General features: G+C 46.4%; 1 protein-coding gene across 1 annotated transcript; it reads right to left on the bottom strand.

Moving 5' to 3' along the window:
* Positions 1 to 940: 940 nt before the first annotated feature.
* LOC121270532 (gastrula zinc finger protein XlCGF26.1-like) lies at positions 941 to 16,370 on the bottom strand. Its single transcript, XM_041175899.1, has 2 exons — positions 14,732 to 16,370; positions 941 to 2,015 (listed from the first exon to the last, which is right to left on the bottom strand). The coding sequence occupies exons 1-2, from the start codon at positions 15,644 to 15,646 to the stop codon at positions 1,161 to 1,163; spliced, it is 1,770 nt and encodes a 589-aa protein (XP_041031833.1). The 5' UTR covers positions 15,647 to 16,370; the 3' UTR covers positions 941 to 1,160.
* Between the last annotated feature and the right edge of the window lie 942 nt (positions 16,371 to 17,312).

Below are 17,312 nucleotides of genomic sequence, written 5' to 3'. Positions count from 1 at the left end.
GTTACTAATACTTGCTTTGCTTAATTCTTGTACAGTGAAGATTTTTCTTTAAAACATGAAGCGTGGTGCTGCAATTCTTTCAGTTACTAACTGGGAGTTTGAATTTCTTTTCAAAACTTAAATGGTCTCCCTTGAGATCAGAACAGAAAGCTGATTTATTTGACTTTTCTCCAGAATATAAGGGCTGGAGTTCATTAACATCAATTGAAACCAATCTCAATGAACATCGCTCAGTCCTGGATGTGATTAACATCAAAACCCAATTGCTGTTGTTTGTGAACCGGCTGGTGTCTCAGCAGGTTGGACGAACAAGTAAACATCACCTCACAAACGGTGCAGGTGAACGACCTCTCCCTAGTGTGAACTCTCTGGTGTTGCACCAGACAGGAAGATTGAGTGAATCCCTTTCCCACACACTGAACAGGTGAACAGCCTCTCTCCAGTGTGAATTCACTGGTGTACAGTGAGTTGAGACGATCGGCGGAAACCAGTCCCACAGTGAGAGCACCTGAACGGTCTCTCGTCAGTGTGAACACGCCGACACGTCATCAGTTCCCCAAAACTTTCCACAGTCGGGATATTTAAAAGGTCTCTCATCAATGTGACTGCACTGGTGTTGCAGCAGGTTGGGTAAATTTGCAAATTCCTTCCCACACAAGGAGCAGGTGAACGGTCTCTTGTTGCTGGAGGTGAGGATGGGAGGGGACAAGGGAGAGGGACAGCACTTCGAAAGGAACAAGCTCACGTTAGAGATATTAAAAAGACACAACAGGCTGTGTTGAACACAAAGCTGTTTTATTTGACTTTTCTCCACTGTATTAAGCACAGTAACTGGGCTGCAGTTTATTAATAATAGTAATAATAATAAAAACAGAAAATGCTGGGAAAACTCAGCAGGTCTGGCAGCATCTGTGGCGAGAGAAACAGGGTTAATCTTTAGCTCTGAAGAAGAGTCATATGGGACTTGTAACGTTAACTCTGTTTCCAAAGATGCTGCCAGACCGGCTGACTTTTTTCAGCATTTTCTGTTTATCTTTTGTATTGCCAGCATCCGCAGCATCTTGCTTTTATCCTGGAGTTTATAGACATCAGCAGAAAGAGACCCCAATGAACAAAGGTCCACCCCAAATATGATTAACAGAAAATTCCAATCATTATTGTTACTTGTGAACTCGCTGGTGTAGCAGCAGGTTGGATGATTGTGTGAATCCCTTCCCACACTCAGAACAGGTGAACGGCCGCTCCCCAGAGTGAATTCGCTGATGTGTCAGCAAGTGGGATGACTGACCGAACCCCTTCCCACACACAGGGCAGATGAACGGCCTCTCCCCAGTGTGAGTGCGCTGGTGTGTCAGCAGGTGGGATGACCGAGCGAATCCCTTCCCACAGTCGGGGCAGGTGAACGGCCTCTCCCCAGTGTGAGCTCGCTGGTGTTCCAGCAGAGTGGATGACCGAGTGAATCCCTTCCCACACTCAGAGCAGGTGAATGGCCTCTCTGCAGTGTGAACGCGCTGGTGGACAATCAGATCGGATGATCGCCTGAACCCAGTCCCGCAGTGAGAGCACCTGAATGGCCTCTCGCCAGTGTGAACACGTTGATGAAACATCAGTTCGCTGGAACTTTTGCAGCATTTCCCGCAGTCTGGGCACTTAAAAGGTCTCTCCCCAGTGTGAACTCGCTGGTGTGTCAGCAGGTGGGATGAGTGAGCAAATCCCTTCCCACACTTGGTGCAGGTGAACGGCCTCTCCCCAGTGTGAATTCGCTGGTGCACAGTGAGGACAGATAATGTCTTGAACCCAGACCCACAGTGAGAGCACCTGAACGGTCTCTCGTCAGTGTGGACACGTTGATGGCCAGTCAGTTCCCGGGGACTTTTATAGCACTTCCCGCAGTCTGGACATTTGAAAGGCCTCTCGTCGGTGTGAACTTGTCGATGTTGCAGCAGGGTGGATAACTTAGTGAACCCCTTCCCACACTCAGAGCAGGTGAACGGCCTCTCCCCAGTGTGAACTCGCTGATGATTTTCCAGCTCTGATGGGTAATTAAATCCCTTCCCACAGTCCCTGCATTTCCACACTTTCTCCCCATTCTGGCTGCATTTGTGTCTCGACAGGCCAGATGATTGGCTGAAGCCTCGTCCACACACAGAACACGTGTACGGTTTCTCTCCAGAGCTAATGGTGCTTTTTTCTTCCATGTTCAAAATCCGATGGTATTCAGCTTACGATAAATTAGGCGACTCTGTCAGATTTTGATGTGATGTTTGGCTTCAGTTTCCCGACTGCAAATCCTCCCCTTTAATGCCCTGTGAAATTGAGTTAAAACAGAATCAAAGGGAGTGAGAGAGAGAGTCCACAAAAACACAAAGGCAGGTTGTGAATCTGGTACTTTGTGGGCCCGGCACTGGGGAAAAGGGATAATGAAAGCTGCTGGATTGTCGTAAAAACCCAACTAATGTCCTTCAGAGACGAGAACTGGCCACCCAGTCTGGGTCTACACAAGGCCCTGGTCTAGATGGGAGAAGAGAGCAAGAGAGAGAAGCGGTGGGGTGGGAGAGGCAAGGGGTGAAGAAGAGGGATTTTACATATCTACAACTCAACCAGAACTTGCACAGAACCTGCCAAACCCACAACCTGCACCAAATGAAGGACCAAGCAGCAGGTGTATGTGAACACCATCACCGCCAAGTTCCCCTCCAAGTCACACATTGTCCTGGCTTGTCTGACATCCAGCACCGGGTGAACAGAGAGTTCCTCTATTTAAATATTGAGAAGACCAAAGCCATTGTCTTCAGTCCCCGCTACAAACTCCACTCCCTGGCTACCGACTCTATCCCACCCCCTGCAACTGTCTGAGACTGAACCAGACCGTTCACAACCATGGTGAACTATTTCACCCCAAACTGAGCTTCCAACCACATATCCGCATCATCATCATTACTGAATGTTTTCACCTCAATAACATCGCCCAACTGGGCGCCCTGGTCTCAGCTCCTCTGCTGCTGAAACTCTCAACCATTCCTTCATTACCTCTAGACTTAACTATCCTAATGCACTCCCAGCTGGCCTCCCACATTCAACCACCCTGTAACCACGAGGTCATCCAAAACTCTGCTGCCCGTGTGTTTACTCAGACTAAGTCTCATTCACCCATCGCCCCTGTGCTCACTGACCTACAAAGGCTCCTGCTCCATAAAGCTCCTTTGAAGCATCCTGGAAAGGTCTAATACATGAAAGGCGCTATACAAATACAAATTGTTATTGTTGATTTTGGACGTATACCACTGTAACATGTAACTGCTTATCTAGCATCATTGTGGGAGCATCTTCACCACATGGACTGCAGCTGTTCAAGAAGGTCAAACATCATCTTCTCCACAGGTAACTGGGGATGGGTAATATCTGCTGCTGGTCTTGTTAGTGAAAGGGCCGGGGAGTGGGACTGGCTGATTTGCTCTTACAGAGAGCCAGCACAGGCAGGATGGGCTGAACAGCCCCCGTCTGTATTGTAATCCTTCAGTGACTGTTTGACTCAATGAAAAAGGTCCCAAACTGGAGGCCAGGAACTAACTTCTACAACCAATGCCTACCGGGCAACAAACCGGCTTTTAATTGGTCCGTCTGTGTTTCTGAACTCGGTTCCGTGAGCAACGCCTGAAATAAAATAACAGCAAAATACTGCAACTGCTAGAAATCTGAAATAAAAACAGCAAATGCTGGAAATACTCAGCAGATCAGGCAGTAACTGTGGAGAGAGAAACAGAGTTAACATTTCAGGAAGTGCGTAATGAATTACAGGGAATAAAGATGGTGCAGAATTTGATGGTCAATATAAGCTCAGAGGCAGAAGAGAAATGGATTATAGTGCAAGAAAAACAATTCCTGACTACGGTACTGTGGGAAGATAAAGCTGGTAAGCCAGCAGCACAAAGTTGGGGGATGAGCAATGGTGGAAAGATGGCAGAAGTAACAGTAGAATACTACACGTAATGAAAATACACCCATTATTAGAGGCGGAGGAAGTTAAACAATGGCAGAGGGATGACCAGGGAGGGCAGAGGTGAAACAGAGCAATGGATGGACATGGATTCAGTTCCACAGTAAAGGAGTCACACCAGCATCGGAGCCATGGAACCAGAACATAGCACTAAAAGTACTAAATTGCAGGTGAATATTCAAAAATACTAGCCTCTGAAACAATTCCGCTGTTTTCAATTTTAAAATCTCCTGCTGCAGCCTGCAGCTGGAAAGATATCAGAAGCACTGGAGCCAGAGAAAAATCTCCCAGTTGTGGAAATACCCGGGGAGCGGGGTGATGTCACCGCGCAACTGTCGGTGTGTGATGACATCACAGACACGAACACAGAACATCTGGGTCTGTGCAAACCAGTGGTCACTACACATTAGGAAGGATGTGATGGTCCTTGAGAGGGTGCAGAGGTTTGCCAGAATGGTTCCAGGGATGAGGAATATTAATTGGCAGGTTAGGCTGGGGAAACTGGGGTTATTCTCCTTGGAACAATGGAGAGCGAGGGGAGATTTGATAGAGGTGTGCAAGTTCATGATAGGTTTAGATAAGGTAGATAAAGAAAATCTGTTTCCATCAGCTGATTGTAAAAGGATTACAGGACACAGATTTAAGATTCTGAGCAACATCTACAGGAGAGATGTGAGGAAGAAACTTTACACAGTCAGTGGTAATGACCTTAAAGCTAACACTCATAAGCTGACAATATCCAGGTCCTGATGAATCAAGCGATTCTGTCAGATTTTGAAGTGACATTTGGTTTGAGTTTCCTGTCATAAATCCTCTCCTAGTACCCTTTAAAAGAGGTTTACAAAAGCCAACACTGTCAGTCCAAGATTAAAAATTCAGAAGAGACAAACATTTCTCTTGATTTGAGTTTGCTGTGTGTATATCCTCCCCTTCTAACCCCCTGTAAAAGGAGTTTCCAAAATCCATCCCTGTCAGTCCAGGATAGAAATTCACAACATTCTCTGCCCCTGCTTCCTTGCCCATGTACCCTGCTGCACATTTCCCCCCACACCCCCCCCCACCCATCGTTGTCGTCGGCAGTCTCTCGATTCGAGGATGACGTCCAATTCAGGGTCGTGAGTGTCTGCTGTTGGGGTCCATGTGACTGAACAGACCCACAGATCTTTGGGCACATGGGGCAGGACGTCCTATGAGGTTGAGTGATCTGGAGAGCAGGGTTTGCTTCCCTTTCCTGCCTTGGCTCTACTGCTGCTCTGCCTCACCAATAAGGCATCTGGGTCTGGGAAAACCAGGGTAATGGAGGATCAAATCACCAGGTCAAAGCGTGATGCAGCTTAATGGACAAGTTGTCCCCATTCTAAACAATGGTTAACAAGCTTCGCCCAGTTATTACAAAGTTGCCCCTCACAAAGATGGCGGCCGCACATGCGCACTGCTTCACGTTGCCCCCTACAAAGATGGCGGCGGTTAACCTGGGCCCCATCGCTCAAAGCTGCGGCCCAGTTCGGTGCAAATAGTGAGACCGGGATGTTCCTCTTCGGGGGTTTGCTCTTACACAGCATGTTTACACAACGTTCCCGCCCACCCTCCGGATCCATCATTGCCGCTGTGAAGCATCATCCCACTTACCGGTTGCAGATCTGACAAAGAACCGCTCCTCCGTCGCCATTATCGACACATTCCCCAATCGCAGCCCGGCCCCGCCCCTCATTCACCCTTATTGGTTGGAGGATCAACCGAGGCTCGGTCCTCCAGCCCCGCCCCCCCCTTCCTATTGGTGCAGAGCTGCCGTCAATCACCCGAGCATTGTGACCGTTTCAAACGCTGAGTGCGGGCACAGACTCAGCCTGGTAAAAGCAAAAAACTGCAGATGTTGGAAATCCAAAGCAAAAATAAAAATAGCTGGAAAAACTCAGCAGGCCTGGCAGCATCGGCGGAGAGGAACACAGTTAACGTTTCGAGTCCGTATGACTCTTCAACAGAACGAAGGAAAAATAGAAGAGAGGTGAAATATAAACTAGTTTATGATGGGGTGGGACAGGTGGAGCTGGATAGGGGGCCAGTGATAGGTGGAGATAACCAAAAGATGTCACAGACAAAAGGACAAAGAGGTGTTGACGGTGGTGATATTAGCTAAGAAATGTGCTAATAGGTGACATTAAGGGTAGAAAGCAGGGCGAACAAGGTACAGATAGCTCTAGTGGGGGTGGGGTGGGGGGGAAGGGATCGAAACAGACTAAAAGGTAGAGATAAAACAATGGATGGAAATACATTTAAAAATAATGGGAATAGCTGGGAAAAGAAAAATCTATATAAATTATTGGAGAAAAGGGGGATCGGAAAGGGGGTGGGGATGGAGGAGAGAGTTCATGATCTAAAGCTGTTGAACTCAATATTCAGTCCAGAAGGCTGTAAAGTGCCTAGTCGGAAGGTGAGGTGCATGTCCGGCCCATCTCCCGCATGTCTGCCCTCATACCTTCCTCTCCCTCCCAGAACTATGATAGGGTCACCCTTGTCCTCCCTTACCACCCCACCAGCCTCCGCATTCAAAGGATCATCCTCCGCCATTTCCGCCAACTCCAGCATGATGCCACCACCAAACACATCTTCCCTTCACCCCCATCCCATCCCTGCTGCTTTCCGCAGGGATCGTTCCCTCCGTGACACCCTGGTCCTCTCCTCCATCACCCCCTACACCTCAACCCCCTCTCACGGCACCTTCCCATGCAACCGCAGAAGGTGCAACACCTGCCCCTTTACTTCCCCTCTCCTCACCATCCAAGGGCCCAAACACTGATTTCAAGTGAAGCAGCATTTCACTTGCACTTCCCTGAATTTAATCTACTGCATTCGCTGCTCCCAATGCGGTTTCCTCTACATTGGAGAGACCAAACGCAGACAGGGTGACTGCTTTGCGGAACACCTTCGGTCTGTCCGCAAGCATTACCCAGACCTCCCTGTCGCTTGCCATTTCAACACTCCACCCTGCTCTCATGCCCACATGTCCGTCCTTGGCCTGCTGTAATGTAAGCTCAACACAAACTGGAGGAACAGCACCTCATCTTCTGACTAGGCACTTTACAGCCTTCTGGACTGAATATTGATTTCAACTACTTTAGATCATGAACTCTCTCGTCCATCCCCACCCCCTTTCCGATCCCCCTTTTTTCCAATAATTTATATAGATTTTTCTTTTCCCACCTATTTCCATTATTTTTAAATGTATCCATTGTTTTATCTCTACCTTTTAGCCTATTTCGATCCCTTCCCCCCCCCACCCCCACTAGGGCTATCTGTACCTTGCTCGTCCTGCTTTCTACCCTTAATTAGCATATTCCTTAGATAATATCACCACCTTCAACATCTCTTTGTCCTTTTGTCTGTGACCTCTTTTGGCTATCTCCACCTATCACTGGCCCTCTATCCAGCTCTACCTGTCCCACTCCCCCTTAAACCAGTTTCTATTTCACTTCTCTTCTATTTTTCCTTAGTTCTGCTGAAGAGTCATATGGACTCGAAACATTAAGTGTATTCCTCTCCGGAGATGCTGTCAGACCTGCTGAGCTTTTCCAGGTATTTTTATTTTTGTTTTTGTACAGACTCAGCCTGACTTGCTGATTCTTGACAGCATTTTCTGTTTGGGAATTAGAGCTAGAGATGGATGGTCAGTTCCTCTCTGTCCGGTGGGATTCACACTCATTTCCCCAATACAGTAATTCTCACGTTTACTTTACATGAGAAAGTCCCCGGTTCAATTCTGGCTGGAAACTTTGTATTTAACATTGTTACTGCTGAGGAATTGGCAGTGAGTTTAATTTCATGTCGAACAGAGAGACAGTTACTGTTGTCTCATTCTTTAAAAGCTCCTTCCTCTCCTTTGAACAGGTAACAATAAGTGGGAGAAAACTGATCCACAGTGACCCACAAACAAGACCTCAAAAGAGAAAATGTTTTGTGCAAACCTGGGGAATGGAGGGTCAAATTATCCAGGTCAAAGGGTGATGCAGCTTGATGGACAAGTTGTCCCCATTCTGAACAATGGGTAACAATCTCCTCCCGGTCATTACAAACCTCACAAAGATGTTGGCGGTTAACCTGGACCCATCCATCGCTCAAAGCTGTGGTCCCGTTTGGTGCAAAAGTTGGGACCGGGAAGTGGTGGGGCCCGTTTGACTCAGCAGGTCAAATAGTATGTATGGAGAGGGAGACAGAATGAATGTTTCAGGTCCGTGAACTTTTATCCAAACTGGAAGAATTTAGAGATTTAATAGTTCATAAACAAGCGAAGAGTCAGGGACGAGAGAGGCGGTGAGGAGGAAAGAAAAAATGGTCTTGTGATAGGATGGAAGGCTGGAAGAGTAAATGATCAAGGGGATGATGATGCAAGGCAAAATTGGGTGATAATGAGACAAGTAAAGAAACTAATGGGGCAAGTGAACAAATAAAAGACAGATCCAGAGGAGGTATAAATGGTGACAGCAGAAGCATTACCAGCACTCACTGTCCGAAAAAATGGGAGTGATGATTATGATCTGAAATTGTTGAAATGAATATTGAGGGTTGTAAAGTGCCTGATCAAAGATGAGCTGCTGTTACTTGAGTTTCTGTTGAGCTTCTTTTGAACAGTGCAGGAGGCCAAGGACAGAGAGGTCAGACCTGAAGTGAGGTGGAGAATTAAAATAGTAAATGACCAGAAGCACAGGATCATGATCGCAAACTGGATGGTGATGTTCCACAAAGCAGTCGGTCAAGCTGGATTTAGTCTCCTCAAGTGTAAAGGAGACCGTGAGCAGTGAAAACACAATATTAAGTTGCAAGGAGTACAAGGAAATCACTGTGTCACCTGGAAAGTGGGTTGAAGGCCTGAAACATGGGAAGAGAGGAGGTGAAAGGGCAGGGCCTGCATCTGCTGTGCTTGCATGGAAATGAGTCACAGTGATGTTCATAGGAACAGAAGAAATAGGAACAGAGGTAGCCCATACGGCTCCTTGGGTCTCTGAACCAGTAAATGACCTCAACTCCACTTTCCTGCATTCTCCCCAAATACATTGATTTCTCTCGTATGCAAAACTTCATGGATTCGCATCTGGAATATATGCAAGACAGGCAGTGAGAGAATCAATTCATTTTAATCTGGAAAATGAGCAGAGAAGGCGCACATGAATTGCAATTACTTCCTAACACTGCTTGGCAATCATATTAACTGAACTTAACCTGACCTAGTGTCGCTGCTTTAAAATCATGTCTTTCCCTGGCATGTTATTCTTAATGTTCTTAAGAGTGAAATAATATTACATAGAAAATAGGAGCAGGAGTCGGCCATTCAGTCGTTTGAGCCTGCTCCGCCATTCATTAGAATAATGGCTGATCATCCAACTCAATAGCCTGCTCCCGCTTTCTCCCCATATCCTTTGATCCCTGTTGCCCAAGAGCTATATCTAACTCCTTAAAAACATGCAATGTTTTGGTCTCAACTACTTTCTGTGGTAACAAATTCCACAGGCTCACCACTCTCTGGGTGAAAAAATTTCTCCTCATCTCAATTCTAAACGGTCTATCCCATATCCTCAGACTGTGACCCGTGGTTCTGGACTTCCCCCACCATCAGGAACATTCTTCCTGCACCTACCCTGTTTTGTCCTATTAGAATTTTATAGGTTTCTATGGGATCGCCCCTCATTCTCCTGAACTCCAGCGAATATAATCCGAACCGACTCAATCTCTCCTCATATGTCAGTCCCAGGAATCAGTCTGGTAATCCTGCACTGCACTCCCTCTATAGCAAGAACATCCATCCTCATGTAAGGAGACCAAAACTGCACACAATGTTCCAATGGTGGTCTCGCCAAGGCCCTTTATAATTGCAGCAAGCATCCCTGCTCCTGTACTCGAATCCTCTCGCTATGAAGGCCAACATACCATTTCCCTTCTTTACCGGCTGCTGCACCTGCATGCTTACCTTCAGCGACTGGTGTACGAGAGCACCCAGGCCTCATTGTGCATTCCCCTCTCTCAATTTATAGCCATTCAGATAATAATCTGCCTTCCTGTTGTTGCAACCAAAGTGGATAACCTCACATTTATCCACATTAAATTGCATCTACCATGCATTTGTCCACTCACTCAGCTTGTCCAAATCACACTGAAGCATCTCTGCACCCTCCTCACAGCTCACCCTCCCACCCAGCTTCGTATCATCTGCAAATTTGGAGATATTACATTTAGCTCCCTCATCCAAATCGTTTATATATATTGTGAATAGCTGGGGTCCCAGCACCGATCCCTGCGGAACCCCACTAGTCACTGCCTGCCATTTGGAAAAAGACCTGTTTATTCCTACTCTTTGATTCCTGTCTGCCAGCCAGTTTTCTATCCATCTCGATACACTACCCCCAATCCCATGTGCTTTAATTTTTACATGTTAATCTCTTATATGGGACTTTGTCAAAAGCCTTTTGAAAGCCCAAATAGACCACATCCACTGGCTCCCCCTCATCAACTCTACGAGTTACATTCTTGAAAAATTCCAGTAGATTTATCAAGCATGATTTCCCTTTCATTAATCCATGCTGACTCTGTCCGATTCTGCCACTGTATTCTAAGTGTTCAGTTATTAAATCTTTTATGATTGACTCTAGAATTTTCCCCACTACCAACGTCAGGCTGACTGGTCTATAATTCCCTGTTTTCTCTCTACCTCCCTTTTTAAACAGTGGAGTTACATTAGCTACCCTCCAATCTGTAGGAACTGTTGCAGAGTCTAGAATCTCGAAAGATGACCACCAATGCATCCATTATTTTGAGGGCCACATCCTTAAGTACTCTGGGGTGTAGATTATCAGGCCCTGGGAATTTATCGGCCTTCAATCCCATCAATTTCCCCAGCACCATTTCCCTACTCATACTGATTTCTTTCTGTTCCCCCCTCTCACTAAACCCTGTGTTCCCCAACATTTCTGGTATGTTAATTGGTCCTCCTTTGTGAAGACAAAACCAAAGAATGTATTTAGTTGGTCAGCCATTTCTTTGTTCCCCATTATAAATTCCCTGTTTCTGACTGTAAGGGACCTACATTTGTTTTCATCAATCTTTTTCTCTTCACATACTTACAGAAACTTTTATAGTCAGTTTTTATGTTCCCCGCAAGCTTACTCTCGTACTCTATTTTCCCCATCTTAATCAATCCCTTGGTCCTCCTTTGCTGAATTCTAAACTGCTCCCAATCCTCAGGTCTGTTGTTTTTTCTGGCCAATTTGTATGCTTCTTCCTTGGATCTAATACTATCTCCAATTTCCCCTGTAAGCCATGGTTTAGCCACCTTTCTTATTTTATTTTTGCGCCAGATGGGAATAAACAATTGTTGTAGTTCACCCACGTGCTCTTTGAATGTTTGCCATTGCCTATCCACCATTATCCCCTTAAGTAACGTTTCCCAATCAATCATCGCCAACTCATTCCTCATACCATCGTAGTTTCCTTTATTAAGATTCAGGACCCTAGTCTCAGAATCAACTATGTCACTCTCCATCTTGATGAAGAATTCTATCATATTATGGTCGCTCATCCCCAAGGCACAACTAGATTGCCAATTATTCCTTTCTCAATACACAATACCTAGTCTCAGATGGCCTGTTGTCTAGTTGGTTCCTCAACGTATTGGTCCAGAAATCCATCCCGTATACACTCCAGGAATTCCTCCTTTACGGTATTGTTACTAATTTGATTTGCCCAATCTATATGCAGATTAAAGTCACCCATAATTACTGATGTTCCTTTTTTCCATGCGTCTCTAATTTCCTGTTTAATGCCATTCCAAACATCACCGCTACAGTTTGGGGGTCTATATACAACCCCCGCTAATGTTTTTTGCCCCTTAGTGTTTCTCAGCTCTACCCATACAGATTCCACATCGTCAGAGCTGATATCTTTCCTCACTCTTGTGTTAATTTCCTCTTTAACCAGCAATGCAACTGCACCACCTTTTCTTTTTTGTCTGTCCTTCCTAAATACTGAATAACTCTGGATGTTCAGTTCCCACCCCTGGTCACCCTGCAGCCATGTCTCCATAATCCCGACTATGTCATATCTGTTTACGTCTATTTGCGCAGTTAATTCATCCACTTTATTGCAAACGCTCCTTGCGGTAATGCACAAAGCCTTAAGGCTTGTCTTTTTAACATTACTTGTTCTGTTCCCTCTATTTTTCACTGATGCCCTGTTTGATTCTTGCCTTGATTTCTCTATCACTTTTCTTATTCCCCTTTCTGTCTTTTGCTCTTGTCCTTGATTCCCTCTCCTCTGACTCCTTGCATAGGTTCCCAACCCCCTGTCATTTTAGTTTAAACCCTCTCCAACCACTCTAGCAATAACAGAGATGAGGAGAAACTCCTTTAGCCAGAGAGTGGTGAATCGATGGAATTCATTGCCACAGAAGGCTGTGGAGGCCAGGTCATTGAGTGTATTTAAGACCGAGATAGATAGGTTCTTGATTGGTAAGGAGATCAAAGGTTACGGGGAGAAGGCGGGAGAATGGGGTTGAGAAACTTATCAGCCATGATTGAATGGCGGAGCAGACTCGATGGGCCAAATGGCCTAATTTCTGCTCCTATGTCTTATGGTCTTATTCCCCTTTGGACATCTGTCCCGGTGTAATCCGTCTAGTTTCTACTGGTCCCACCTCCTACAGATCCGGTCCCAATATCCCAGGAATCTGAAACCCTCCCCCTCACACCATCTCTTCAGCCACATGTTAATCTGATATAACCTGCTATTTCTATTCTGACTAGCACATGGCACTGGTAGTAATGCTGAGATCACTACTTTTGAGGTCCTACTTTTCAACTTACTTCCTAACTCCCTATATTCTGCTTTTAGGACCTCATCCCTTTTTTTACCTATGTCATTTGTACCGTGTACCACGACCACTGGTGTTCACCAGCCCCCTTCGGAATGTCCTGTAGCCGCTCTGAGACATCCTTGATCCTAGCAGCAGGGAGACAACATACCATCCTGAAGTCTCGTTTGCGGCCACAGAAACGCCTATCTATTCCACTTACAATTGAACCCTCTATAACTATTGTATTCCCACACTTTTTAACTCCTCCCCTGTGCAACAGAGCCAACCACGGTGTAATTAATTTGGCTGTTGCTGCTTTGCCCTGAGAGGGCATTCCCCTCAACAGTATCCAAAGTGGTACATCTGTTTTGCAGGGGAATAGCCGCAGGAGATTCCTGCACTGTCTGCCTCATCCTCTTGTTCTACCTGGTGGTCACCCATTCCCTTCCTGCCTGTGGACACTTAGCCTGTGGTGTGACCACCTCTCTATACATGCTGTCCACAATACTCTCCGCCTCACAGAAGCTCCACAGTGTCCCCAACCACCGCTCCAGCTCCAAAACCCGGGCTTCCAGGAGCTGCAACTGGAGACACTTCCCGCACACATGCTGGCCCCGGGCACTGGAAATGTCCCCTCATTCCTGGGATGAAGGGCTTATCTTTTGAAGAAAGGTTGGACAGGTTCGGCCTATACCCATTGGAGTTTGGAAGAATGAGAGGTGATCTTATTGAAACATGTAAGATGCTGAGGAACTTGATAGAGTGGATACCCAAAGGATGTTTCCACTTGTGGGGGAGGCTACAATTAGGGGATATAATTTAAAAATAAGAGGTCTCTCTTTTAAGACAGAAGAGAATTTTTTCTCCCAAATGCTTGTTGATGTTTGGAATTGGGTCTCTAAATTTATTCAAGGCTGAGTTAGAAAGATCTTTGTTAGGCAAGGGAGTTAATGGGTTGTTGGGGCAGACAGGAAAGAGGAGTTGAGATGGTAACCAGATCAGCCATGATCTTACTGAATAGTGGAGCAGGATCGAAGGGTCAAATGGCCTACTGCTGTGTTCCTACGATTCCCTTTTGGGGTAATCTGTGACTCCTGGACTAAAATCTTACACTTGTCCATGAGAGTAACCGAAGGTAAGAGAACTGAATTAATCTGGAGTAATGATGACTTGTTAGTTGTGGCTCAGTGGTTGCATTCTTATCTTTGAGTCAGGAGGCTGTGTGTTCAAATCCACATCCAGAAACAAGAGTATAAAATCCAGGTTGATATTTTGATGCAATACTGAGGGACCACTGCACTGTCAGAGGTCCCATCTTCCAGATGAGACCTTCAACTATGGCCCCATCTGCCCTTTCAGTTGGGCGTAAAAGTTCCCATGATGTTATTACAAAGAGCAGGGGAGTTCGCCCTGGTGTACTGCTTCATATTTATCCCTCACCAAACATCATTGAACAGGTTATCTGGCCACAATTGCATTTCTATTAGTGGGATCTCGCTGTGCACAATTTGGCAACTGTACTTTCTACATTACAGCAGTGAGTACACTTCAAAAGAACTTCATTGGCTGTAAAGCACTTTTGGGACATCCTGCAGTTGTGAAAGGCGCTATATAAATACAGGTCTCCATTAACAATGGAGAAAAGGCTCAAAAATGGAACAGTCAGTAAAAGGACATCAAACAGTCTCCTCTTATCTTTGAGAAATCAAGGACTCAAGCACTATGTGTTTGACAGAAAGCTGATTTATTTAACACATATCCAGATTATTAAACTCCAGCCCAGTCACAGATATTTTTCACATCAACTGAAACAAATGCTATCAGAATGAAATGGTTCAGTCCTGGATATGATTAACAGCAGCAATAACAGCAGAATCCAACCCCTGCAACTTGTGAACTCGCTGGTGTGTCTGCAGGGTGGATGAACGAGAGAATCCCTTCCCACACATGGAGCAGGTGAACGGTCTCTCCCTGGTGTGAACGCGCTGGTGTTTCAGCCTGAGGGAATGCTGAGTGAATCCCTTCCCACACACGGAGCAAGTGAATGGCCTCTCTCCTGTGTGAGTGCGCTGGTGAGTCAGCAGATCCATTTTGCCTTTGAAGCTTTTCTCACAGTCGGAACATTCAAAAGGTCTCATGTCAGAGTGAACACGTTGGTGTGAAGTGAGGTGGGTAAGCTGAGTGAATCCCTTCCCACACTCAGAGCAGGTGAACGGTTTCACCCCGGTGTGAATGCGCTGGTGTCTCAGCAAGGTGGATGACTGAGCAAATCCTTTCCCACACACAGAGCAGGTGAACGGCCTCTCCCCAGTGTGAACTCTCTGATGATCCAACAGGTTGCACAACTGAGTGAATGCCATCCCACATTCAGGGCAGGCAAATGGTTTCTCCCCAGTGTGAACTCGCTGGTGGGTCAGAAGGCTGGATAACTGAGTGAATCCCTTCCCACATGCAGAGCAGGTGAACGGCCTCTCCCCAGTGTGAACTCGCTGGTGTATCAGCAGATTTTTTTTGCTTTTAAAGCTCTTCTCACAGGCAGAACATTTGAAAGGTCTCATGTCAGAGTGAACAAGTTGGTGTGTTGTGAGGTGGGTTTGTTGAGTGAATCTCTTCCCACACTCAGAGCAGGTGAACGGTCTTTTCCCGGTATGAGTTCTCTGGTGCTTGCGTAAGCTAGATGACTGAGCGAATCCTTTTCCACACTCGGAGCAGATGAACGGTTTCTCACCAGTGTGACTGCGTCGATGAATTTCCAGCACAGACGGGGACCTGAATCCCTTCCCACAGTCCCCACATTTCCACGGTTTCTCCATGATGCCGGTGTCCTTATGCCTCTCTAAGGTTGGATGATCAGTTGAAGCCTTGTCCACACACAGAACACGTGTACAGTTTCTCCCTGCTGTGAATGGTGTGATGCTTTTTTCAGGCTGTGTAACTGGTTAAAACTCTTTCCACAGTCAGTGCACTGGAACACCCTCACTCGGGTGTGTGTGTCTCAGTGTTTTTTCAATCACACTTATTTTTCTCAAATGATTTTCTACAGACAGAAGACGTCCCCTTCCACATTAAAAGGCTAATGATATTCAAGTCCTGATGAATCGGGCGACTGTCAGATTTTGATGTAATGCTGTGTTTCAGTTTCCTGCCTGCAACTCATTTTCTTATAATACCTAGAAAAGGAGTTGACAGTGTCAGTATCACTATCAGCCCAAGGTAGAAATTCAGAACGGACAATTCTAGTTTCTATGGGGCATTTTTTCTCCCCTTGTTTCCCCAAACAGATAGAGATATCAAACTGAAAGTCAGAATCAGCAAGACACTCCCAGCAAAAGCTCCTTCTCCAGGACCACCTGGATAAAGCCATGGAAGAGAGGTCGACAGTTAGAGTGACTCTCCCCTCCCCCTCCAAGGGCTCCACCCATCCTGGGATGGATCTACAAATTGCTGTTTTAACCAGGCCCACAATAACAGGTTCTGGAGAAGATCCTCTGACTTACCCAGCCCCCCACATCCACACTGGGCAGCCACAACACGCCTGCGCGGGGCGCTCCTGCGCGAGGAATCGGGCCCCGCCCCTCATTCACTCCGATTGGTTGGACGACTGGCCGCACCCGCTCGCTCCTCCAGTTTCCCCCCTCCACCCCCCCAGCTCTCCTTCCTATTGGTCCGGCTCTGCGGTCAATCAGCCGGGCATTGTGAGGTGTCAGGTGAGAGGTCACTGTCGGGAGCGGGTTAATAAACCCCGGGCGGGGTTTGCAAATCTCGAGTGCGGCCCCAGAATCGAAGATTAAACAATGAACATTCTCCACTCTCACTATCCGCCGCTTCCGGCTTCTCTCCGGAAATAACCTCAAACAAAGAGCCCTGGGGGAGACAATGGCCTAGTGGTTACGTCACTGGATTCAGAGACCCAGGGTAATGTTCTAGGTTCAAATCCATTCAATTAATACAATCTGGAATATAAAGGTAGTCTCAGTGATGGTGACTGAGGCCCCGCTGAGGAAAATCTTCACCCAGTCAGTTCTGGACACAAGGTGAAGATCTGTTATTCTGCCTGGTCGTCAGGGTGATTCAGGTTCATGTTTTGTCATGCGTTAAGTTATCTCCAGTTGTGGAATTTGTTAACAGGATGAGGAAAGAATTATCCAACACTTTATTCAGCCCAGGGAGGAGGGAGAGCGTGTGGGACGGGGATTTGAAGATTTGGTTGGGGGGGGGGGGGGGGGTGGTGTGGGGAACAAGAGAGAGAAAAAATATTCCACAAGAGCAAGAATTGTCTGCTCTGACTTTATGTCCTAGACTGACACTGGTTACTTTTGTAAACTCCATTCACAAGATATTAGGATCTGAGGATTTGCAGACAGAAAGCTCAAGCGAAGGATCACATCGGGATCAGACAGAATCATTTGTCGGGGGGGGGGGGGGGGGGATGAAAGCGGAAAATATCCCTCCAAATGAGAATTGTATGTTCTGAATTTC

Source organism: Carcharodon carcharias, chromosome 27, assembly GCF_017639515.1.
Source record: "Carcharodon carcharias isolate sCarCar2 chromosome 27, sCarCar2.pri, whole genome shotgun sequence".
NCBI lineage: Eukaryota > Metazoa > Chordata > Chondrichthyes > Lamniformes > Lamnidae > Carcharodon > Carcharodon carcharias.
The sequence above is the reverse complement of the archived record's forward strand: the minus strand, read 5'-3'. Positions and strand labels throughout refer to the sequence as shown.